This window comes from Rhodamnia argentea, chromosome 1 (genome assembly GCF_020921035.1).
Source record: "Rhodamnia argentea isolate NSW1041297 chromosome 1, ASM2092103v1, whole genome shotgun sequence".
In the NCBI taxonomy this organism is placed as follows: Eukaryota; Viridiplantae; Streptophyta; class Magnoliopsida; order Myrtales; family Myrtaceae; genus Rhodamnia; species Rhodamnia argentea.
In genome coordinates, this window is record NC_063150.1 from 12471453 (window position 1) to 12498186 (window position 26734).

Sequence of the window (26734 nt, forward strand, 5' to 3'; positions counted from 1 at the left end):
GTCGACCAACTTTGCGGTCCGGAGGTGCGGATAGGAAATTTTGAGGCAATGCTAATGGTGGAATGAAGATTACCACCGAATAACTTCTCTGCTCAATGCTGAGATGGTTTTTGTTTTGGCTATGGAGTATGAGCCGCTAAGCCAGTTAACTTATCCTGCAACTGGGCATTAAGATACCTAAAAAAACCTTCAACTTTAGCATTTGTCTCAATTATATTTTTAAACTTTTTTTTTTGTCTCATAAAAAGCTTCTAACTTTTACTTTTGTCTTAATTCTACCTGCCTAATATAATATAATATATATAAATTTTACTTTTATCTCAATTCTACCAGCCTAATACTAAAAGAAAACTTCAACTTTATTTTTTTTTTGGTAAAGAAAATTAATAGGAACTCCAACTTTATTATTTATCCCAATTATATCCAATTGTTTTTTGTCTCATAAAAAATCCAAAACTTTTACTTTTATCTCAATTCTATTACCATTAGCCTTCCGTCCATAATTACCATTAATTAATCTTACGTGGCATTTCCATGTCCTTAATGAATTACGTCTCGGCGAAGTTGATATGAAAAACTCTCAATCTTCCTTTTAGTTGTTCGCTTCCCCTACACATTGTCGAGAGATACAGAGTTACTCAAGATGGAGCGTTTCTGATTCTCCCAGGCACTCAATAATCCAAAGAAAGGCTGGACGTGGAGATATGATTATTTGGATGAACGATCTCAAATCTTGTCTTCCATGAAACATGTTGTTCCTAATTTCGAAGATTTATTAGTAAATTCGGCAAGAAAATTCGAGCCATGTAAGATTAGCGAACAGTGATTATGGGCGGAAGAAGGACGATGGTAGAATTGAGACAAAAGTAAAAGTTGATGATTTTTTTGGAGACAAATGGAAACAATTGGGACATATACTAAAGTTAGGGGTTTTTTGGGTATTAAGCTGGTAAAATTGTGACAAAAGTAAAAATTGGGAGGTTTTTTATTAGATAATTTTTTTTGAATATAATTAGGAGAGGACAAATGTTAAAGTTGGGATTTTTTTTTTGGGATATTAAGCCTCAGTATGATAGCAAAACCACAAAGTTTAAAAGAAACATATTGCTGAAGCTGTGGCTCTTGGGAAATAAATGAATCTTTATTGGGCCATCGAGCAATAAATCTAGTTAAAAAGCCCAATTATAGAAAGCATCAATCGTGGACCTTGATTAGCTTTCATGGTGTTGATTGCAGTAACATTGAATTCAAGGAAAAAGTTGAAATTTTGCGCCGTATTGCTTATGACTAATTCATGATGATATCGCAAAAGCTGATGAGATGTATGATAAGGCGAAGTATCTTAGTGCATTTAGCATGTCATTTTCTTTTTCTAGGCCATCGTATCGAGTTGCTCTTTAATAAGGCGACCACCAACACATGGGTGACTTCGGGCTTAGGCACGAAAGTGTTCCTGCCCTCGACTTCTTTTAAGAATTCCCCTCAATTTACACGGTTTGAAAGCGGTAATTTCAGATCGCTTGGATATGCACAATTCCAGACAAATATTGCCTGGAGAATAAAACCTTATAAACAATAAATAATTCCACATGCTTATCACTTTATTGGGATTATTACGACAACAACTGTCCATGTCCTCGCTTTTCCTTTGAACTTTTTTGCACTTTGGTCATCCCTTTTTGAAGGCTCTTCTTACACCCTTTTGGCTACCGTGAAATCGAACAGCTGTCGAGAACCCGGAAAGGTCGATTAGGGTTTCATTACGTGGATGAGAAAAGGGAAAGCCTCGTGATGACCCGATGTGTGTAATTGATAGGGCTGTTGGACAAAATTTGAAGGACGTTTTGATGTCCTTTGGTAGTTCTAAATTGGACCATAAGATTGCATCACGAGAGAAAGGATGAAGTTATTTAGGCTCCGTTCGTTTCGCGAAAAAAATAAAGTGTTTTTGAAAAATAATTTTCAGAGAGTCATTTTTTTTAAAAATAACAGTATTTTCTGGTGTTCGGTCGAAATCCGAAAATGCACTGGAAGATATTTTCTGCGGTTTGGTATGGAAAATCATTCAGCAGTGCATTCCTTTGAGTATTTTTTTTATTTCCTTTTTCTTTTATTTTTTTTAAAATTCAATTTTTTATTTTTTTTATCTGTTCTTTGCTCTTTTATTTTTTTCGTTTCCTTCTTCTTCTGCTGATGGTTGGCCACGGCAACGGCCGGCGACCGGCTGCAGGAGAGCTTGAGCCTCGCCCCAAGTCGGCAAGGCTCGGCCTTGCTCCGGGCTTGTCGGCCTATGCGAGCTCGAGCTCCCCGGATGCTAGCAAGCTTGAGGCTTGCCGCTATCGCCGTGGCCGACGTCTAGCCGAGAAGGAGGGAAAAAAAAGAAAGAAAAGAAAAAAATATTAAAGAATTTGAATTTTTTTAAAGTAATTAAAAGGAAAAGGAATGTGAATGAGTGGAGGGAGGAAAGATGAGAGAAAATATTTTTCTCTTCTCAAAAAGAGGAAATCACTTTCCCAACTTTTGAATGTGTTTTTTTATGGGTGAAAAATAGTTTCATTGACTCATTTATTTTTCATGAACCGAACGCCGAAAAGTCCGAAAAACAGTTTCCTGAAAGTTATTTTCTATGAAACAAACGGTACCTTCAATGTTGCAAATTGGGTCTTGACTGGTCTCATTCACTTAAATGTTGTGGATAACTGGCTGGAGTTTGGTTTGGTTAATTAGAATTTTTTTTTTTCACGATGAAGCAATGTTTTCTTAAAAATAAATTTAAATAGTTCAAATTCGAAATAATTGATTAAAAATAATATGAAAACAATACAAATTCCGGAACCACAAAATTCTCTTAATTTATTGCTTCAACAGTGTAGGATATATTTCTTGATAAAAAAAAAAGTGTATGATATATTTTGTAATAAAATCCATATTGCTTTTCGAATCTTGTTAAAGAGTTTGGCAAGTAACCACCTAAAGATATTTTGCAATTTCTAAGAGAATATCTCCCCTCATGTTTTGAGTAATCAATACGTAAAAAATAAGATATCCTGTAATACTATGGTTAGAGATTCTTTTCGTATAGTTGTGGCTTAAGATCCTTATATCCACTTTCCAACTTGTCCACGTCTCTGTCGAGCTAATTAATAATGCTAGTAAATATCTTACCATAAACATAAAAGAGAAAATGACACAAATGATTCACGAATTTTAGTTCAACTTGCAATTTCGTTCCTAAACTTTTGATTAATGTGGTCTCGAAACTTTAGTCCGAAATGCAATTTTGTCTCTGGACTTTTAATTTGTTTAATGCGATTTCTGAAATTTTCGTAAATATTCAATCTGGTTCATGAACTTGAGTTAGTGGAATGATATCACGGGATATAGTTTAGGGACAAGATCAAACATTTATTAAAAAATTCAGAGACAGCAAATTAAAAGTTTAAAGTCGATGTTGCACGTCGAACTGAAATTTAGAGGCTATCCGTGTAATTATCGTTAAAAGAAAAAGAGAAAAGAGGGCAATATCGTAATAGTTTAGGGGATCGGTTGAAGCATGCAATGCAATGCGGTGGGCTTGGTCCGTGCGCATTGAAGTGTGAAACCAACTGCTCCGACATCTGCTCTGTCTTTTGCACTTGTATATATATGTATATGACCTCTCTCTTTCCCTTCTCTCTCTAAAAAAGAAGCAAAGTTTCATCAAATCTTCCATTGTTGTTCTTTGCAAATCTCGAGCTCCAAACCCAACTTCTCCTTCTTCCTCCTCCTCCTGCTTTCTCTTTCGAGAGAGATGGCCGACCCCAAGTACGCTTACCCTTACCCTGCTCAAGGTACTCTCTCTCTCTCTCTCTCTCTCTCTCTCTCATGCATGCTCTTGCTTTACGTCATGTAAAATCTCTTTTTTGACGCCGTCAATGGAGGTACCCTTTTCCATTTTCTGCGCGATCGAGGCTTATTTCCACACCATCTGTCGACGATCCTTCTGATGTAGCTGACGATAGTTCTGTTCTGGGTTGGTTATTCTGATTATCGTTCTGGGTTGGTTTGCTGGGTGTGGTTCAAGGATACTACCAAGGTCCTCCGGTCATGGCTCCTCCACAGTATGCGGCTGCTCCGCCGCCCCGTCGACAAACAGGGTTTCTCGAAGGATGGTACTTTCTTATTTTTTTTATTTGTTTATTTACTTCTTTGTTAATTAGGGTTATTTGTTTTCTTTAATCAAAGATGTTCTTTCCTTTAATTTGCAGTCTCGCGGCTCTCTGTTGCTGTTGCCTGCTCGACGAGTGTTGCTGCGACCCCTCGGTCATATTCGTTTGCTGAAGTGGTGGATATTGTTCCACCTTTGCTTACACTGTTAAACTTGAATAAATTTGGAAAATTGTCCTAGTTTGCGAGTGAATTCATTGATTGTCTTTTGCTTCCGATTAAAACTATTTTAATTGCCTCGTCTTTGTGGATTTACTTGCGATATCTTGGTAAAGATATCTGGTGTACTATTTATTCGGAATCAAGAACAAATATTGCGTGAAGATTATGTGAAATTGCCGTCTCTTATGTTCCGCACCGACATAATTCCGCGAGAAAGGAAACTTATTCTTAATTAAAGATGTTCATATGATCTGCGTATGTACAAGACCACATGGCATGGAAATTAAATCACAATTTTATCTCTAATAACCGTGTCGTAAATACATAATCTTTTGGCTGTGATAGCACTTAAAAATGAAGGGGCCGATATCAAAATTTCGTCTTAGAAGCTTTGAACATTTGGGTTGGACATTATCCAGTAGTCAAGTTTTCTAACGAGAGCAACTCTTTAGGATGGATGTAATCGAGTCGTGTTAAGTTGATACACTCTGAAACTTGAGCTCTAGTGGACTCGCATAGTCGTGCTCGACATTTGATTTGATTTTGATCGATTATTAACTATATGCTTGAGCATGGCTCGGTTGAAAGGTCGAAATACTCAAACTCGACTTGACTCAATTACCATCAACTTATGAATAGCTCGAGTTCAAAAAGCTCGAATAATATCTCAACTTGAGGATTTTCATATTTATTTCCACAACCATTCTATAATTATGGAAAAATAATTAAGTCTCCGAATCTAAAATCTCTTATGTGGAGAAGTAAGACAGACTCGAACGCCTTACTTGGCTCTTAGCCAGCCGAGAAAAAAGGAACAAGGCTCTCCTTTTCTTTTCGTGCTTTGTGCACATAGCCTGTCTTGATTCTGATTATCGTGCTGTCCAAGTGCCCAAAGAATCTGATCTCTGCGGCCGAAAGAAGGAAAGAATGTCAGCTAAGCATATTTTAAACATCAAGCAAGAGGTGGGATCTTTCATCTTTATGCTTTTTTGAAAATTCCTACTATTCAAGTAAAGAATATTTTGACGGGCCCAAGCGATGAATTGAACAAGTGAACAACATGTCGTGGCGTATAAATATACAATTAATTCATGGAATTATGTCCAAAATGTCAAAGCACTTGGTTTGCGCATCGGTATTCATACATTGTGACAGTTTCAAATTTTAATGGCTAAAAAAGTCGACGTGTGTGGGCTGCATGATCTAACTAATGTCAGAAGTCAAGGTAAAAGTTAGTCCAGACAGAGAAAAAAAGATTGGAGTTAGGTCAGTATTAACATTTAATCTCCTGCTGCTAGAGTATTTGGTTGGGAATAAAGGGAAGGCCACCTGTTCAAATTTCACAAGTTACGTGCAAACTTCTCTATAATAGGACCTTACAGGTTAAAGGGTTGCACTTACCCGGTTCATAGACATTGCGGGATATTTCATGAGCCTCCAGGTAGTTCGGGCTTTGAGTTTGTGTCCTTAAATTATTAAAAAAATAACTTTGATTAGCATATAGTAAGAAACAAACTTAATCTACCACAACTCACTCTCTCTCTCTCTCTCTCTCTCTCTCTCTCTCTCTCTCTCACACACACACACACACACACACACACACAAAAACCCCTTGAGTGAAGGGACCATATGTAGAAGCAGCTCCTTCTATAGATGGAGTAGAATGTTGGGTTTATCCCACATCGATTGTGGAAGGGACTAGTGGTCGGTTTATAAGTGTGAGGGAAAACCTCATCTTTTAAGCTAACTTTTGGATGAGAGTGACCCAAGACCATACAATACTAGTATCACTTATCAATAAGTCTAGACCCAACAGTCATACGGCTTGTTACGACTTCGGCCCAGGGGCTAGCGCTCGGTGTGGGCCCTGTGCAAGGAGAGACTTTTGCTTTGATCGTAGACAACATACTCAATTAGCAAAAAGTAGGTCTCTTGGCCAAAGGAGTTGTTCCTTTGACTAAGAAATGGCTTCCAACAGTTAGTTTCAAGGTTATATAATTATTTACGAAGATAAAGGGAGGCTAACCGCTTGTCTTCTGATTTTTATTTTCGGAGAGAGAGAGAGAGAGAGAGAGAGAGAGAGAGAGAGAGAGAGAGAGAGAGAGAGAGAGAGCGAGAGAGAGAGACAACAATGTTCTTAAACGTGTTTGTATTTGTAGAGTTATTTATCTAGTTTTACATGAAAATAATATTATTTACATGTTGTGACATCTCTCGGGTTACTAGTCGATTCTAATCTTGTTGGTGGATGTTAGTCTATGTTACAATATCCTCCGTCTCTTGAATGCTTTCATCATCTACTTGATAGAAGCATCCGCATATGCATAACCGATTTTCGTTTTGCAAAAAGAATTTTTTCTTGTATTTCACAATTTTTCGTTTGTGGAAATCAATTCACCCCCTCTTAGGTGTTGCTTCAGCCTTTTTATTTGTACATAAGTTGTGCAGTTTGGAGGAAAGTAGAGTGGATGGACATGGAAAGTGTTACATTGGAAGCCTAATTGTCTTGAGAATTTACCCCTAGGCCTTATTACTAGGGGCGATCATTAGGTAGGCCTGGGGCATATTTGGCTTCTAGGTCGGTTGTAAATTTTTGTCAAAGCCTCCCATCATTAAATTCTTATTTACAAGTTCTTAGGCTGAGCGTACGGGCTTTCTCACTTAACACTCTTGCCCAAGCACCCCCAAAAAGACTTCGGGCCACGATTGGGCCTAGGTACACTCTAGGTAGCCAAACCCATGATCAGGTCTAATCTTTACCTATGGGGTTGAATCAAGTGTAGAGTTGATATCCTATCAGATATATCCCGAGGAAACCAAGCATATTGATGATGTCAAGTATGATTTTATACGTAATATTGTTTCATAGGATAGATAATCCAATATATTGGGCTATAGGTTACACTCTCCATCAACATGAAGGCACGGGGTCCCACTCTCTGTTGAGAGGCAAGGGTTCAGGGGCACTACCTCGGTGGGGGATGTAGGGGGCAAGGCCCTTGGAATGTCATATGGCTTTTACAATTTGAGCCCATTTTTATTAATAGTTTGGGCTTGAGCCCATGAATAATCACTATTAAATATAATACATTTATTTTGTAATTGAGAGTTGTAATATAGATGTGAGATATGCTAATTAGAGTGGAATCCTTTACTGGATGTAACTTTAATTTAAGGTAAATTAGGATAAATCTCATGTCTCAATTTCTCTTTATCGCCTTTAGTGTTTATTTCGTTATGTTTGTGTGCCCAATCCCAACACAATAGACATGTTGACTTAGCCCGCAACATTGGCCAAGTTCCAATATTGCTTTTGGACTTGGTTAGTGCATGGCAGGTGATGAGCTTGGCGGGCTTGGGAGAAACTATCATCTATGAGCTTGAAGTTGCACTTGGAGTAAGGTGGAGATTTCTTATTTGTGGCCGAAAGTGAACCCAATCCAAATTGAAATTGACTTTTACTGTTGGTCCGAAATGGTTGGATCCGGGTTTGGATCGGGTTCGGATATTCGGCTGAGGAAAACTGGATGTCTGGCTACACCAAGCCAGAGGCCGAGGGATTGAACATAGGCAGGATTGGACGTCAGACCAAGCATAGTTCCGGCTTTATACTTGACCAAAGGTGGGTGGATGTCAAAATGCGCATGGAACGAAATTGTAAATCCGGGGTTCGACCTATTTCGAACATGACGTCAAGTTTAACTCCAAGAAGAAGTTTTGGCCAGCGGAGAGAACTTGAAGTGGTTTACTTTTGTTCTCTCTTTGATTTTATTCTGGTGAGGCTATTCGGCTACGTTCAGTTTTGATTATTAGCGAAAGTATCTCATCGATCGCTTCTGGCCCTTCGGATCTGTCCATATTTGCATGATGATAATGTCACGCATCTTGTCAGTTCACTTTGGAATCCTCAAAACGTTTCAAACAATTCAGTTGGTATTATCAAAATGCTCTTAGCCACCGAGAGATGGGTCATAGGAATGGTAATCGTCGTGACAGAGTGATCGAGATTCCAAAGCCGATGAACTTCACCGGCGGGCTCGAGTTCTCCACCCTTACGTACACTGTGACCAAGAACGAGCAGATCGATAGGGGCTGGGTTAAGCAGGACATGGACCTGCTCCACGGGATCACAGGCTCCGCCTCGAAAGGGTGCGTCACGGCAGTGATGGACCTGAGCGGGGCGGGGACATCCACGTTCTTGGACGGCCTGGTGGGGAGGATCGCCAGGGGGAGCCTCAAGGGCTGGGTCTTCTTGGATGGCGTGGAGATGAGTCCTAGCTTGATCAAGAGGACCTCCGCTTACACAATGCAAGACGATAGGTTGTCCCGATGTTCATCGTCTAGAGACCCTCATGTTTGCCACCAAATTCTGACTGGGGAAGATGTCGGGGGCGGATAAGAACCAGAGGGTGGAGAAGTTGATCGAGCAGCTCGGACTCTCGGTGAGCTTTGATTTCTGACCTTGACTATTTTTAGTAGCATTAGAGAGTAAAATATTGATTCGTAAACTGATGCAATGTACTTCTGTTGAGTACTTGCGTACGACTTCTTATACTAACATCCAATCATAATTTACAATTTGTAATATCTTTCACTTAATCAATTTCACTAGATCTCCTTTGTTTCTTTCTCTCTTCATTTGATGCCTTTGTTAAAGAATTTGTCCGTTGTTTTCCCGAGTAATTTGTGCGATAACTACTTTGATCAGAGTCATCCCAAAACACCTACATTGGCAACGGGGGGACACGAGGGGTGTCCAGAGGAGAGGGCCGAAGGACATCGATCGACATCGGCATCATCCATCGGCCATCCCTACTCTTTCTCGACGACCCAACCTCAGGCCTCGACTCGACCAGCGCCCACAGTGTGATGGAGAAGGTGCATGACATAGCTCGGTCCGGTAGCACCATGATCCTCACCATCCACCAGCCCTCGTCGAGAATCCAAATCCTCCTCGATCATCTCCTCATCCTGGCCCGAGGCCAGCTCATGTTCCAAGGATCACCGAAAGCCGTGACCCTCCATCTGGGCTGCATGGGGCGGGAACTCAATAGAGTACCAGTACCTCATCGACGTCATCCGAGAGTACGACCAATTAGAATTGGGGGTCGAATTTCTCGCTGACTTCGCTCGGCCCGACGGGCACGAATCCCCTACTACTGTCTAAGGAAGAGATGCCAATCTCAACCGTCGCACCCCTCACGCCTTCTCATCACTGTGATCACAGGCATCAAGGGGACAATCGGAGCCACGACCCCAGAAACGGCCAGTGATTGCACTTGCAAGCAAGCGCGCACTCGGTGAACGATGATTTTGACCACGGCTTGAGGGGAAAATTACATAAAAAGTCATAAAAATCTATTAAAATTGTGTCAATTTAGTCATGTACTCTTTTCTTTTGTGAAAATTTTCTTATAAACCCTTTTGCATTTGTGCCAATTCAGTTTTAGATATTTTGCATTTGTGCCGATTAAGTGCATTCGGCCAACTTTCATTGGTCGATGCTTACGTGGCGCCGATTGGCACCACATGGCATTGATGTGGAGTTGTCGGAACCGATGCTGTAATTTTTTAATTATATTTTAATATTTTAATATTTCTTTAATTTTTTCCTATTTTCTTTTCTGTCTTTTTCTTTTTTTTCTTCTTCTTCCTCTAGGCGACCAGCTAGAGGAGAGGGTCGGCGAGGTCGAGCTTGCGTAGCGACGGCAAGGACTCACCCTTGCCGGCCATCTTGTCTGGCTCGGCAACTAGCTCAAGGAGGAAGAAGAAGAAGAAAAAATAAAATAGAAAAGAAAGAAGAAATAATTCGAAAAAATACAAACAACATTATTGAAAATAGTCAACGTCAAGATCGGCTAGTCAAAGTTGGTCGGATGGACCGAATTGATACAAATGCAAAATGTTTATGACTGAATTGGAAAAAAAAGAGAGTTTAGGACAGAATTGAAACAATTGAAAAACGCTTGAGACTTTTTTGGTAATTTCCCCCAACTTGAGAAGTCCTTACAATAATTGGTCTGCATCATGGATTCCAAGCTACAATAGGGTTACGCAGGTACTTTGGTTCCGAAATCTCTCATTCGCAGAAGAAAGGCGGACTCCCATGCCTTACTTGGCTCCTTACCGGCCGAGAATAGAAAAAAAAAAAAAAACAACAACAAGGGTCTCCTTTTCTTTTCAGTACTTTCATTCTTTACATAGACGTGAAGGAGACCTTAGTGCTTTGCGCACATAGTCTGTCTTGTTTTTTGATTGTCATGCTGTCCAAGTGTTCAAAGAATCCGAATCCGAGCTCTGTAGCCGAAAGAAGTAAAGACTCTGGGTTAGTCGAACATGAGTGACCAAAGTACCTTTATGTTTAAACATCAAGCAAGATGTGGGAACTTTATGTTTTTTTTGCAAATTCCTAAAAAAAATAAAAGAAAAGAAAAAAGCAAAGAACATCTTGATGGGCCCATGTGATGCATTGAACAAAAGTTTGGACCTTGTTGGTTTAGCATTGAACATGAGTGACCAAAAGTACCTTTTGCTCTCCAGTAATTATATCCAAATTCCAAAGTACGTGGATTTACGCTTCGGTATTTATATGTTACGAGAGTTTCAGATATTTGTGATTAAAAAAGTCAGATTATGTAGGGCTGCAAGATCTAAATGATGTGAAAAAGTAAAAGATAAAAGTCAATTTAGACATGAAGAAAAAAAAAGATCGAGTTAGGTTGGTATTAGCACTTAATGGGAGAATTAGCAAAGAAGCTTTATATGTATTGCAATTATGCCAATTTAGTCATGAACTTTTGGCATTTGTGCCAATTTAGTTCTTCTGCCCAACTTCGGCCGGCCCGCACCGACGTGGACTTTTTTCTCCTTGAAGGTGCCATTACTACATCAAATATTCAAAACGCGTGCCAACAGTTTTATCTTGCAATACTCATCGAGCAATTTGCAAGATGATCAAAGAGGTCAAGAGCGAGAGCGGCGACAGAAATTTTTAGAATTTATAGACAAGTCGTTGTAGCTTTACAAGATCACACAAATCCGAACGGTAAGAATTTGCTTGTAGTCCCCCAGCTAGTATTGGGAACAAACTTTTTAGGAATTTGCATCGCAAATATCTTCCAAAATTATTACGAGTCTCACACGAGCTGATCATGAAGTGGAGAAAAAAGAGATCGAGTTAGGTTGGCATTAGCATTTAATGGGATGATTACCAAGGAGGTCTTCAATTTATTGCAATTGTGCCAATTTAGTCATAAACCTTTTGCATTTTTGTCAATTTAGTTCTTTCGACCAACTTCGGCCAGCCTACGCCGACGTGTACTTTTTCTCCTTTAAAGTACTATATCAAATATTCAAGACGCATGCCAACAGGTTTATTTCGCAATATTTATCGGGGCAATTTGTAAGAGGATTAAGGAGGTCAAGAGTGAGAGTGGCGGCAAAAAATTTTGAAATTTATAGACATGTGGCTATAGCTTTATGAGATCACACATCCGAGCAATAAGATTATGCTTGTAAGTTCCCCAGCCAATTTTAGGAACTGACTTTCTAGGAATTTGCACCGCAAATGCCTCATCAAAAATATTACGAGTCTCACACAAGCTGATCATAACATGAAGGAAAAAAAAGATTGAGTTAGGTTGGTATTATCATTTAATGGGAGGATTACCAAAGAAGCCTTAAATTTATTAATAAATCTTTTGCATTTATACCAATTTAGTTCTTTTAGCCATCTTCGACTAACCTGCGCCTACAGACTTTTTTCTCTTTGAAGGTGCGATTATTACATTAAATATTCAAGACGTGTGCCAACAGATTTATTTTGTAATGCTCATCGGGCATTTTGTAAAGAGGATCAAGGGGGTCAAGAGCAAGAGCTTTGGTAGAAAATTTTGGAATTTATATACCTGTAGCTATATCTTTACAAGATCACACACATCCGAATAGTAAGATTTTGCTTGCAAGTCACCCGACCAATATTAGGAACTAACTTTCTAGAAATTTGCATTGTAAATATCTTCCGAAGATATTATGAGTTTCACATGAGCTTATCATGACATGGCCAAAAAAAAAAAAAAAAAAGATCGAGTTAGGTTGGAATTACCATTTAATGGTAGGATTAGCAAAGAAGCTTTATATTTATTGTAATTGTACCAATTTAGTGTTAAACTTTTTTGCATTTGTGCTAATTCAGTTTTTTTGGCCAACTTTGGTCGGCCCGCGCCAACGTGGACTTTTTTCTCCTTGAAGGTGCGATTACTACATTGAATATTCAAGACGCATGCCCACAATTTTATTTTGCAACACACATCGGGCTATTTGCAAGATGATCAAGGAGGTCAAGAGTGAGAGCGGCGACAGAAAATTTTGAAATTTATAGACATGCGACTATAGCTTTATAAGATCACACAAATCCGAATGGTAAGAATTTGCTTGTAAGTCTCCTGGCCAGTATTGGGAATAAAATTTCTAGAAATTTGTATCGCAGATACCTTCATAAATATTACGAGTCTCACACAAGATGATCACGGCATGGAGAAAAAAAGATCGTGTTAGGTTTGTATTAGCATTTAATGGGAGGATTAGCAAAGAAGCCTTATATTTACTGCAATTGTGCCAATTTAGCCATAAACCTTTTGCATTTGTGTCAATTCGGTTTCTTCCCGCCAATTTCGATCAGCTCGCGCCGACTTGGACTTTTTCTCCTTTATGGTGCATTTACCACATCAACTACTCAAGATGCATGCCAATAGGTTTATTTTGCAATACTCATCGGGTAATTTGCAAGAGGATCAAGGAGGTCAAAAGCGGGAGCGGTGATAGAAAATTTTGGAATTTATAGAAACGTAATTGTAACCTTACAAGATCACACACGTTCGAACAGTAAAATTTTGTTTGTGAGTCACTCAACCAGTATTGGGAATGAACTTTCTAGGAATTTGCACCGCAAATACCTCTGGAAAATATTACGAGTCTCACCCAAGGAGGAAAAAAGATCGAGTTAGATTGTTATTAGCATTTAATGGGATGATTACTAAAAAAAATTTAAATTTATTGTAATTGTGCTAATTGAGTCATAAATCTTTTGCATTTGTGCCAATTTAGTTCTTCCGGCCAACATCAGCTGGCTCGCATTGGCTTGGACTTTTTCTCCTTGAAGGCACGATTACTACATCAAATATTCGGAATGCGTGCCAACAGATTTATTTTGCAATGCTCATCGGGTGATTTGCAAGAGGATCAAAGAGGTCAAGTGCGAGAGCGGCGGCAGAAAATTTTAAATTTATAGACATGTGGCTATAGTTTTACAAGATCACACACTTTCAAACAGTAAGATTTTGCTTGTAAGTCACTCAGTTAGTATTGGGAACAAACTTTCTACGAATTTGCACCGGAAATACTATCCAAAAATATTACGAGTCTCACACGAGCTGATCATAATATGGAGAAGAAAGGATCGAGTTAGGTGGGTATGAGCATTTAATAGGAGAATTACCAAAGAAGCCTTAAATTTATTGCAACTGTGCCAATTTAGTCATAAACCTTTTGTATTTGTGCCACTTTAGTTCTTCCGGCCAACTTTGGCCTGTTTGCGCCGTCATGGACTTTTTTATCCTTGAAAGTGCGATTATCACATCAAATATCCAAGACGCGTGCCAATAGGTTTATTTTGCAATACTCATTGCAAGAGGATTAAGGAGGTCAAGAGATAGAGCGGCGGCATAAAAATTTTGAATTTATATACATATGGCTATAACTTTACAAGATCATACACATCCGAACGGTAAGATTTTGCTTGTAAGTCACCCGACCAATATTGGGAACCGACTTTCTAGGAATTTGCAGTGCAAGTATCTCCCAAAAATTTTACGAGTATCGCATGAGCTGATCTTGACGTGGAGAAAAAAAGGATCGAGTTAGGTTGGTATTAGCATTTAATGGGAAGATTACTAAAGAAGCCTTAAATTTATTACAATTATGCAAATTTAGTCATAAACCTTTTGCATTTGTGCCAATTCAATTCTCCGGACCAACTTCGACCAGCTCGCGCCGACTTGGACTTTTTTTGTCCTTGAAGGTGCGTTTACTACATCAAATATTCAAGAAGTATACCAACACTTTTATTTTGCAATACTTATTGGGTAATTTGCAAGAGGATTAAGGAGGTCAAGAGCGAGAGCAGCATCATAAAATTTTGAAATTTATAGACATGTGGCAATAGCTTTGCAACATCACACACATCCGAGCAGTAAGATTTTGCTTGTATGTCACTCCGCCAATAGTTGAAACTAAGTTTCTAGGAATTTGCACCGCAAATACCTCCCGAAAATATTATGAGTGTCACGAGCTGATCATGACATGGAGAAAAAAAAGATAGAGTTAGGTTGGTATTAACATTTAATTGGAGGATTACGAAAGAAGCCTTAAGTTTATTGCAATTGTGCCAATTTTGTCATAAACTCGTTGCATTTGTGCCAATTCAGTTCTTTTGGCCATCTTCCGTCGGCTCGCGCCTACATGGATATTTTTCTTCATGAAGGTGCGATTACTACATCAAATATTCAAGATGCGTGCCAATAGGTTTATTTTGCAATAATCATCGGATGATTTGCAAGAAGACTAAGGAGGTCTAGAGTAAGAGCCGCGGCAAAAAATTTTGGAATTCATAGACATGTGGCTATAGCTTTGTAAGATCATACACATTTGAATGGTAAGATTTTGCTTGTAAGTCATCCGGTCAATATTAGGAACCGACTTTCTTGGAATTTGTACCCCAAAGAGCTTCTGAAGCTATTACGAGTCTAACACGGGCAGATCATGACATGGAGAAAAAAAAAGATCGAGTTGGGTTGCTATTACAATTAATGGGAGGATTAGCAAGAAGCTATATATTGATTGCAATTGTACCAATTTAGTTATAATTTTTTTGCATTTATGCCAATTTAGTTCTTCCGGCCAGCTTAGGCAAACCCGCGCTAACGTGGACTTTTTTCTTCTTGGAGGTGCGATAACGCACGCCAACAGTTTTATTTTACAATACTCGTCGGATAATTTACAATATGATCAACCGGCTCAAGAGCCAGAATGGCGGCAGAAAATTTTGGAATTTATGGACATGTGGCTATAGCTTTACAAAATCACACACATCCGAACAGTAAGATTTTGGTTGTAAGTCACCCGACAGTATTGGGAACAAAGTTTCCAGCAAATTGCACCACAAATACTTTTCGAAAATATTACGAATCTCACACGAGCTGATCGAGTTAGGTTGGTATTAGCATTTAATGAGAGGATTACCAAAGAAGCCTTAAATTTATTGTAGCTATGCCAATTTAGTCATAAACCTTTTGCATTTATGTCAATTCATTTCTTCCGGCCAACTTCGGCATATCTATGCGGACGTTGACTTTTTTCTCCTTGAAAGTGCGATTACTACATCAAACTTTGAAAACGCGTGCCAACAAGTTTATTTTGCAAATATAGATCGGGTAGTTTGTAAGATGATCAAGGAGGTAAGGAGCTAGAGCGGCGGCAGAAAATTTTAGACTTTGTAGAAATGTGGCTATAACTTTACAAGATCACACACATCCGAACGGTAAGATTTTGCTTGTAAGTCACCCGACTAGTATTGGGAATTGACTTGCTAGGAATTTTCCGCGCAAGTTCCTTCCGAAAATATTACGAGTCTCACACAAGCAGATTATGACATGGGAAAAAAAAATCGAGTTAGGTTGGTATTAGCATTTAATGAGAGGATTACCAAAGAGGCCTTAAATTTATTGTAATCGTGTCAATTTGGTCATAATCCTTTTGAATTTGTGCCAATTTAGTTCTTCCAACCAACTTTAGCCAGCCCCCGCCGACTTGGACATTTTTCTCCTTGAAGATGTGATTACCACATCAAATATTCAAGACACATGCCAATAGTTTTATTTTTCTATACTCATTGGGCAATTTGCAGGAGCATCAAGGAGGTTAAGAGCGAGAGTGGCGGCATAAAATTTTGAAATTTATAGACATGGGGCTATAGCTTTACAAGATTTTGCACATCCGAGAGGTAAGATTTTGCTTGTATGTTTTCTGGCCAATATTAGGAACCGACTTTCTAGGAATTTGCACTGCAAATACCTCCCAAAAATATTACGAGTCTCACACAAGTTGATCATGACATGGAGGAAAAAAAAAAAGATCGAGTTAGGTTGTTATTAACATTTAATGAGAGGATTATCAAAGAAGCCTTAAATTTATTGCAATTGTACCAATTTTGTCACAAATCTTTTGTATTTATGCCAATTCAATTCTTTTGGCCATCTTTCGCTGGTCTACACCTACATAGACTTCTTTTGTCCTTGAAGGTGCGATTACTACATTAAATATTTAAGACGTATGCCGATTGGTTCATTTTGCAATACTCATCAGGCAATTTGCAAGAGGATTAAGGAGGTCAAGAGCGATAACAACGGCTGAAAATTTTGAAATTTATAGACGTATGGCTATAACTTTACAAGTTCACACACATCCGAATAGTAAGATTTTGCTTGTAAGTCACCTGGCCAACTTTAGGAACTAACTTTCTAGGAATTTGCATCGCAAATACCTCGAAAGATATTATGAGTGTCACATGAGCTGATCATGACATGAAGAAAAAAAAAGATCGAGTTAGGTTGGTATTAGCATTTAATGGGAGGATTTGCACAAAAGCATTATATTTATTGCAATTGTGCCAATTTACTCATAAACTTTTTTGCATTTGTGCTAATTCACTTCTTTCGGCCAACTTTGGCCGGCCCGCGCCGACGTAAACATTTTTCTCCTTGAAGGTGCGATTACTACATCAAATATTCAAGATGCGTGCCAACAGGTTTATTTGCAATACTCATCGGGGAATTTGCAAGAGGGTCACCGAGGTCAAGACAGATAGCCACAATAGAAAACTTTGGAATTTATAGACATGTAGCTACAGCTTTACGGGATCATGCAGACCCAAACCGTAGAATTTTGTTGGTTTGTCATCCATCCAGCATTGGGGCCCCGACTATTGGGAATTTGCACCGCACATGTCTCCCCAAAATATAACCAGTCTAGTGCGAGCTAATCCAAAAAACGCAGTGGGACTCATTGCTGGTAGGTTGAAAGTTGCGATGGCTCGTGCGAAATATAACTGTTTGGGGAATAAATTCGGCAGTGCAACATGCTGACATAAACAATGCTATTATTGATAGCGCTGTGGGTCCCATGGAAACCCACGTATCGGGTGCGATTCCCCTAAAGCAATCACGAATATGTTGGGATATTCCATCCGCAGTATTAACAAAATATGCAGCCCTCGTTGGAGTTCTCCCGATATGATAGCCATGTTCTCTTATAATCCAAGAAAATTCCTTTATAAACCGTGCGTGATCGTGTCGGCGATGATCAATGGTTAATGGAGGAATTCTCTTGGATTATAAGAGAACACGGTTATGAAATCCGGAGAACTCCAACAAGGGCTGATATTTTATTAATGTTGCGGATGGAATTTCGCAACATATTCGTAATTGATTTAGGGGAACCGCACTCGATACGTGATTTTCCATGGGGCTTCTGTCGAATGGGGCATATAATGTGCTCCAGGGCTACCTAGCATCGTTCCCAGCAACCTGCGAGAAAGGTCTGTGGGTCATCCATGGAGGCGTTGATGATGCAGAATTTTTGAATGACAGGGTGAACTAGGCTAGAATTGATTCTAAGCGATAGGGATTATGGCACTCGCTTTTCGGGATGGGTGGCAAAAAGAAGAAATTGGAGCTGTGTCTAACGTTGAGAAGAGCCATTTTTTTTCTCTTTAGTTTACTCTTGTAATCCTTTGCTGCATAGCACTTCAAGTGTAAGTTGCAACGACATTTGAACTTTTTCTTGGTAGTTTGATATGCAAATTTCCAAGTTTCTTAGATTTTTCGCAATTGATCTATTGGACAATCAGGTACAATGATGACTTGAAGGGTTTGTGATTCAAGTGCAAGTTGCAGCTACATTTGATCTTTTTCTGGGTAGTCCGATACGCAAATCTTCATGTTTCTTACATTTTTTGCATTTGATTTGTTGGACAATTAGGTATAATGATGACTTGAAGGGTTTGTGATTTAAGTACAAATTGCAGCAACATTTGAACTTTTTCTTCGTAGTCCGATTTACAAATCTGCATGTTTCATAAATTTTTCGCATTTGATCCGTTGGACAATCGGGTAAAATGATGATTTGAAGGGTTTGAGATTCAAGTGCAAGTTGCAGCAACATTTGAACTTTTTCTTGGTAGTCTGATATGTAAATCTACATGTTCTTACATTTTTCGCAGTTGATCTGTTGGACAATTAGGTACAATGATGATTTGAAGAGTTCGTAATTCAAGTGCAAATTGCAGCAACATTTGAACTTTTTGTTGGTAGTTTGATTTGCAAATCTTCACATTTCCTAGATTTTTCGCATTTGATCGGTTGGACAATCAGGTATAATGATGACTTGAAGGGTTTGGGATTCAAGTGCAAGTGGTAGCAACATTTGAACTTTTTCTTCGTAGTTGATATGCAAATCTTTATGTTTCTTAGATTTTTCGCATTCGATCCGTTGGAAAATCAGGTACAGTGATGACTTGAAGGGTTTGGGATTCACGTATAAGTTGCAAAAATATTCGTACTTTTTCTTGGTAGTCTGATATGTAAATCTTTATGTTTCTTATATTTTTCGCGTTTGATCCGTTGGACAATCGGGTAAAATGATGACTTGAAGGGTTTGGGATTCAAGTGCAAGTTGCAGCAACATTCGAGCTTTTTCTTGGTAGTGTGATATGTAAATCTTCATATTTCTTACATTTTTTGCATTTGAACTGTTGGATAATCGGGAACAATGATAACTTAAAGGGTTTGGAATTCAAGTGCAAGTTGCAGCAACATTCAAACTTTCTCTTGGTAGTTTGATATGTAAATCTTCATATTTCTTACATTTTTCGCTTTTGATATGTTGGACAATCAGGAACAATGATGACTTAAAGGGTTTGGGATTCACGTGCAAGTTGCAGCAACATTTGAATTTTTTCTTGGTAGTTTGATTTGCAATTCTTTATGTTTCTTACATTTTTTTGCATTTGATCCGTTGGACAATCGGGTACAATGCTGACTTGAACGGTTTGGGATTCAAGTGCAAGTTGCAGCAACATTTGAACTTTTTCTTGGTAGTATGATACGTAAATCTTCATGTTTCTTACATTTTTCGTATTTGATCCGTTGGACAATCGAGTACAATGATGACTTGAAGGGTTTGGGATTCAAGTGCAAATTGTAGTAACATTTGAACTTTTTCTTGGTAGTTTGATTTGCAAAACTTAATGTTTCTTAGGTTTTTTTGCATTTGATCTATTGGACAATTAGGTAAAATGATGACTTAAAGGGTTTGGGATTCAATGCAAGTTGCAGCAATATTTGAATTTTTTCTTGGTAGTCCGATATGCAAATCTTCATGTTTCTTACATTTTTTGCATTTGATCTATTGGACAATCGGGTACAATGATGACTTGAAGGGTTTGGGATTCAAGTGCAAATTGAAGTAACATTTGAACTTTTTCTTGGTAGTCCGATTTGCAAATCTTAATGTTTCTTAGGTTTTTCGCATTTGATCTATTGGACAATTAGGTAAAATGATGACTTAAAGGGTTTGGGATTCAAGTGTAAGATTGCAATAACGTTTGAACTTTTTGTTGGTAGTCCGATTTGCAAATTTTAATGTTTCTTAGGTTTTTCGCATTTGATCCGTTGGACAATTAGGTAAAATAATGACTTAAATGGTTTGGGATTCAAGTGTAAGTTGCAGCAACATTTGAACATTTTCTTGGTAGTCCGATGTGTAAATCTTCATGTTTCTTTGATTTTCCGCATTTGAACTGTTTGACAATTAGGTACAATTATGACTTGAAGGGTTTGGGATTTAAGTGTAAGTTGCAGCATCATTTTAACTTTTTCTTGGTAGTCCGATATGCAAATCTTCATGTTTCTTAGATTTTTCGCATTTGATCCGTTGGATAATCAGGTACAATGATGGCTTAAGGGTTTGGGATTCAAGTACAACTTGCAGCTCTATTTGAACTTTCTTTTAAGTAGTTGATTTGCAAATCTTCATGTTTCTTAGATTTTTCGCATTTGATCCGTTGGACAATCAAGTAAAATGATGACTTGAATGGTTTGGGATTCAAGTACAAGTTGCAGCAAGATTTGAACTTTTTCTTGGTAGTCCGATATGCAAATCTACATATTTCTTATATTTTTCGTAGTTGATCCGTTGGACAATTAGGTACAATGATGATTTGAAGGGTTTGGAATTCAAGTGCAAATTGCAGCAACATTTGAACTTTGTTGGTAGTCCGATTTGCAAATCTTCACATTTCCTAGATTTTTTGCATTTGATCGATTGGACAATATGGTACAATAATGATTTGAAGGGTTTGGGATTCAAGTGCAAGTTGCAGCAACATTTGAACTTTTTCTTGGTAGTATGATATGCAAATCTTCATGTTTCTTAGATTTTTCGCATTTGATCCGTTGGATAATCAGTACAAGTGATGACTTGAAAGGTTTGGGATTCAAGTGCAAGTTGCAGCAACATTCCTACTTTTTCTTGGTAGTCCGATATGCAAATTTTATGTTTCTTACATTTTTCGCATTTGATCCGTTGGACAATCGGGTAAAATGATGACTTAAAGGGTTTGGAATTCAAGTGCAAGTTGCGGCAACATTCGAACTTTTTCTTGGTAGCCTGATATGTAAATCTTCATATTTTTTACATTTTTCGCATTTGATCCGTTGGATAATCATGAACAATGATGACTTAAAGGGTTTGGGATTCACGTGTAAGTTGCAGCAATATTTGAATTTTTTCTTGAAATTCTAATATGCAAATCTTCATGTTTTTTTTATATTTTTTGCATTTGATCCGTTGGATAATCTGGTACAATGATGACTTGAAGAATTTGGGATTCAAGTGCAAGTTGCAGCAACATTTGAAATTTTTCTTGGTAGTGTGATAGGCAAATCTTCATGTTTCTTAGATTTTTTGCATTTGATCCGTTGGACAATCGGGTACAATGATGACTTGAAGGGTTTGGGATTCAAGTGCAAGTTGCAGCAATATTTGAACTTTTTCTTGGTAGTCCGATTTGCAATTCTTGATGTTTCTTACATTTTTTGCATTTGATCCGTTGGACAATTAGGTACAATGCTGACTTAAACGGTTTAGGATTCAAGTGCAAGTTGCAGCAACATTTGAAATTTTTTTAGGATAAAGTGGATTATAAACCCTCGAAATATCCTTTGGATTTCGGAAAACCCTATTGCAATTCAAGATGGAATAAAAAAAATCTTTGAAAATTTATTAAAATCTCACTTACCAGCGCAATCTCCTGCGATATTCAGATATCATCACTTTGAGCTACCTAACCAGCGTCTTATACCCATTCTTTTCAACTTCCTTCGACGCATCTTCTTCATCGCCGGTTCCGTCGTATCAACCGCCATTTCTACCTCCAAACCCTAGTCCTCGCTTAGCTTCATTAAATGAGTTTATTCCATGCTGGACCGGCCCGAAATAGGGAGGCGCTTCGAACAATGATGAAGACGAACCTCAAGTCATCTAGGGCGTTGGTGAACGAATAGAGGAGGTAGTGGCCGCGGTGATATTCTAGATGAGGCAGCTGATGTAAGGGTGGTTAAGGCCACGCGCAAACCTCGGTTGCCACTTGATGTCGAAGCCGACGACCCGGGTAGTTAGCGGTGGAGAGGAGGTGGACGGAGATCCACCTGTGAACCCAATCATGGCGAACACGCCTTTGTTGTGGATGACTACACGAAGGATGAAATTCGAGTTCTTCCATGGTGATGGTCGTGTGATGTATAACTTCTCCTTCACACCCTCAACCGTCGGAGTACGGTCGGCCAAACGGCGACGACAATGGTTGGAGGCAATGACGAATGATGATTGGCTATCGTGGAGGTGCGCGGCGACCGGAAACCGGCTACGTCACTACATCACTCCATAGTTGGAAGAAAATTGTTACAATATTAAAAAAAATATCCAATCCAGATTTATCCCCCTCCTACTACGGGTTTCTTATCCGGTATTTTATTCATATATATTCGAGATCATCCGGTCCAAAGGACATCGCCAAACACTGGATATGATATTATGTTATCCTATTCGGACTCAAATTCAGATCGGCGCAAAATTGATAAGCTTGTGGCTTGACAGCAAATTGTGATTGAATGGGTCGAAAAAAAAACAAAAAAGAGGGAAAATTTCAAATAATAGCCTCAAGTGCTCTTATTTTCTTAAATAAGGGCTTGAAGTGTCTTTTATTTCAATAAATGACTGAAGTACCGTCATATCAAATAAAAATCTGAAGTGACTATGGCCCTTTCAAATACGGGCTTGACCTCGCTAGCCATCCAATCAGCTAAATATTTGGGCCAAACAAGGATATGATCGTGGAAATATAATTTTGACCTAATTTTTATCTAAATTAAATAAAAAATAAATTGTGATAATTGTGATTGGAAGCTTTATAAACGATGTCATACCTCGCCGACTTCCAGTCTCACTCAGTCACTCTTCTATTCGAGATCTTCAATTTTTTTTTGTCTCTTTCGGTCTTTAATCACCGATCCATCAATGGCGAAGAAGGAAGCGGTCCGAGTTCTCGTTAGTGATGCTGGAGGTATGTTTGGCTATTTTTCTTGTATCTCTTGTGTTCATCTGCGAATTTAGAAATCAAGCAAAAGTGGTCATGGATCGTTTGTTGTGGCGATACTTAACAGTATCGTAATCCTCTTTTTTTTTATTATATATCTTTGGTCCTTTGATGTTAGTGTAAAAGTTCCAGTTTTTTTTTTTTGTGAGATTTTATTAAGAAGGGCTTTTGTGCTTCTGATTTGGTTTCAGCGTAAGATTTGAATTTGGTAAAGTGGATCCTAACTTTTTGCGATTTTAATGCACAGTTTTGGTTGTTTGAGCCCCCATTCTCTTAGTTATAGAGATACGCTCTGTCCTAGAAACGATTACTGCAAATGGAATTATGATTACCTGGTATCTGTATCTTTTAACATCTCCAACAGAATAAGCTGAGATGCCTGTGGTCTGGTGGAAAACTATCAACTTTGTCTTCTGATTTTGGCTTGCTAGGATGGCATCATACTAGTTCAGTCCCTCCCTTTTTGTGCATTTTCCGCTTTGTTTCAGATAAGCTTGTTATTTACGTGTGTTGTAATCCATTTGTTCACAACCTGTCATTTTCACGTGTCATACTGTTGCTGCAATTTCGATTTACTTATTGACTACTCTCGAAAAATTTTGATGTGCCCGACCCGATTGTATCTATTAGACTTTTCCAGTTTTTGAATGTACAAAATGAGAGAACTTGTTTGACCATGCAGGGCTAGTTGCACGGGATCTCGTTCCTATGATCGCTAGGGGATCAATGCTAGGTCCTGACCAGCCTGTGATTCTACATCTGCTTCATCGTGCGACTGATGTAGAAGCTCTAGAAGATCTTAGGATAATGTGTCTGGAATCTGGACATCCTCTCCTTGAAGGTTTGTGTAGCTTCTCTATAAACATTAAGCTAACAGTTTTGTCTTGGACTTGATAGTTACTATATAGCATTTGACGATAAATCCTCAGAATAGGATGATCTAATGTCAGACACTCGAATCAGGTTTTATTGCAACAACCGATGCTGACAAGGCATGCAACAGTGTTGAATTTGCAGTCCTGATAGGAAAGGTTCCAGAGAAAACCAGAACCTTACGATCGGGAGTGACGGTGAACAATTTTAGGAATTACAAGCTCCTGGCTGATGCTTTAGAGAATTATGCGGCTGCCAATTGCAAGGTATGGTTTTTATTGTTTTTAAAGGAAGGATGTGAACTGGAGGTTTAGATACATGGAGATGTCAATTACAAGAATTTTGACCTTGGGGCATGCTTGTCGATTGGACCTCATGTCTTTTTTCACTTAAATAAAGTAATTCTAAATAAAATAGGACCCTGTTCGCTAATTGTCAGGGTTTCAAAAATGTGCATTTGATTTGGAGACTTGGTTTGCTTTCTTTCCCATTTCTATAGTTGACTTAATCTACAAATAGTTGAAATGCTTTTTTCATTTTGAAATCTCTTAAATTTCCTTTGCACGGTAATTTGGTTGCCTAATCGGTAAGAAGATGCAACTCTACATGCTAATTTGCAAATAGTTGAATGTCTTTTCTTCTCGAATTTTTTTAATTTCTTCTGCACAAAAAAATTGGTTGACTAATTGGCAAATAGATACAACAAACACTGCATGGCAATGTCCTGAGATGACCGTCGGTCGATGATATATTTAAGTCTTCATCGTTGAGCATGGAAATTATTGCTGCTTCTAGAAAATGTATACTCTAAAATATAAGTTTATGACGTGCGCAGGTTGATCTTCTATTATGTGCCTATTGAAGTTATTTTCATCGAGGGATGTTTGAAAAGTATGTAGGTGCACATATCCGTATATACACATACACATATTTTCTTTTTTCTGCAGGTTTTGGTCATTGCGTATCCAGCAGATACGCTTGCATTGACTTTGAAGAAATGTGCACCATCCATTCCTCTAAAAAACATTACATGCCTCACTAGATCGTATCATAATTGTGCATTGGGTCACATTTCGTTGAGGTTGAATGTTCCAGCTGGGAATGTGAGAAATGTTATCATATGGGGACATCACTCGTCACCTCAGCTACATCTTGATGTCGACCATGCTACGGTTGATAGATTATCTGGTGAATATCCTGTGCGTGAACTCATCAACGATGATGGATGGTGAGAAAATCGTCTTTGTGTTGATTGTTGACAAATTTAGTTGGTATTGTGGTTCATGCTTTCTGAATTTGTAAAAATCTTTATTTGCTTAAGGTTGAATGGGGAATTCATTACGAATTTCCAAAGGCGCGCTGCTGCAAGTATTCAAACTTGGGGAGATTCAGGTGCATATCTTATTGCCACAGCTGCCTGCCACCACATCCATGATTGGGTGCTTGGAACTCGGGAGGTATCGGTGCCTTTTTTCTTTTCCTTTTTACTCTATCTCATTTAGCTTGTTAGTTCAGCTCGTTTTTCTCTAAGATGTTGTTCTCTGGATTGCGCCTTTCAGGGGACGTGGGTTTCCATGGGGGTGTTTTCTGATGGCTCTTACAATGTGCCTGCTGGCCTCATCTGTTCTTTCCCAGTAACTTCTCGCAATGGAGAATGGACCATCGTGCAAGGTAGAGAAAATTTTATTTTCTCATTAAAACCAATTAAAAGGACCATTATTTGCATTTTCTACTAGCAAATTCTGTCTAGAAACTCCAATCTTTTCATTGAACTGGTTTTTGGAAACTTGTCTCTTTATTTTGGTTAGCGGCTTACTTAGTCGTCTTGGGTTTTGGTCATGACAGTCTTGCTCTGTGGTCCTGATATACTGATGTAGGTCTCCCGCTTGACGAGTTCTCCAGGAATAAGATGAATTCAACAGTGGAAGAACTTATGAAAGAGCACTTGTTGAATGTTGCCTCTATAGAACGTCATCTTGGTGGGGCAGTATAGTGTTTGAAGCCCTCCCTAGCACCGTATCTAATGTTGATATTGAAACACTACTTTTCTATTATATATTTTCATTATGAGTGTACCTTTTGTATGATTGTTATGAAAAAAGTAGACCCTCCAAAAGTAATGGTGCATTTGATCGTAGCTTCTGCCAAAATTTTTCAGAGAGCGAAAGGCACAAACCAAGATATATCCATATCCACTCGCATGAAATGGGACTTACCTAAGAACCAATTTAATTTCCGTGGTTTCTTTGATTGCTGTCATTTACCACATGCCAAGCATCCCAATGGATTTGCTGCAATATATCCGTCAACAATTAAGGACTTCAATACATACGCAAGTTTTTCTTGGTGGTTTTCATACTCGGTACCAACTAAAACAAGTCCGCTTAGTCTTGTGAGGACTGAAGTATGGATGACACAGCATGCATCGATAAATAATCAGCATGGTTCAAAAATGGTTTCTGCAATTCCTAAGAGTCATTGCCATGATAATAGGAAGGGTGTTGAATTGAAAGGGCATCCTATATTTATGAGAAACATACTGCCAGAAGAAGAAGAACAAACATGTCCTTGATCCTATTTAGAGGTGGCTTTGGGTGAGTCATAAATGGGTTCAATGTAAATCCACCACTTTAACTCACATTGACTACCGTATTTTCTAAACATGTCCTTAATCTGTAGGAACGTCATTTCCTTCCCCACCCAAACCCTTGACCCTGCTTGAAC

The 26734-nt window shown here is 38.6% G+C and overlaps 3 protein-coding genes across 3 annotated transcripts in view; all 3 read left to right on the plus strand.

Annotated features, from left to right (window-relative positions):
* The window catches only part of LOC115732880 (protein RMD5 homolog), a 100205-nt gene that overhangs the window by 68231 nt on the left and 5240 nt on the right, over window positions 1-26734 (plus strand). The gene's annotated exons all lie outside the window — the stretch shown is intronic.
* Window positions 23049-26009, plus strand: LOC115753825 (malate dehydrogenase-like). The gene is made up of 7 exons (XM_030692647.2): window positions 23049-23104; window positions 23820-23978; window positions 24101-24276; window positions 24958-25238; window positions 25332-25467; window positions 25570-25681; window positions 25888-26009. Exons 1-7 carry the CDS (start codon window positions 23059-23061, stop codon window positions 26001-26003), a joined length of 1026 nt encoding a protein of 341 aa, XP_030548507.1. The 5' UTR covers window positions 23049-23058; the 3' UTR covers window positions 26004-26009.
* Window positions 23059-26003, plus strand: LOC125314506 (malate dehydrogenase-like). Its single transcript, XM_048276893.1, has 7 exons — window positions 23059-23104; window positions 23820-23978; window positions 24101-24276; window positions 24958-25238; window positions 25332-25467; window positions 25570-25681; window positions 25888-26003. The coding sequence occupies exons 1-7, from the start codon at window positions 23059-23061 to the stop codon at window positions 26001-26003; spliced, it is 1026 nt and encodes a 341-aa protein (XP_048132850.1).

Coding starts and splice junctions, on each gene's coding strand:
- LOC125314506 (XM_048276893.1), top strand. CDS start 23,059: ATGGCGAAGAAGGAAGCGGTCCGAGTTCTCGTTAGTGATGCTGGAG. Junction 25,468..25,569: donor GGGTGCTTGGAACTCGGGAG/GTATCGGTGCCT, acceptor TGCGCCTTTCAG/GGGACGTGGGTTTCCATGGG. Junction 25,682..25,887: donor AGAATGGACCATCGTGCAAG/GTAGAGAAAATT, acceptor ATACTGATGTAG/GTCTCCCGCTTGACGAGTTC.
- LOC115753825 (XM_030692647.2), top strand. CDS start 23,059: ATGGCGAAGAAGGAAGCGGTCCGAGTTCTCGTTAGTGATGCTGGAG. Junction 23,105..23,819: donor TCTCGTTAGTGATGCTGGAG/GTATGTTTGGCT, acceptor TTGACCATGCAG/GGCTAGTTGCACGGGATCTC. Junction 24,277..24,957: donor ATGCGGCTGCCAATTGCAAG/GTATGGTTTTTA, acceptor TTTTTTCTGCAG/GTTTTGGTCATTGCGTATCC.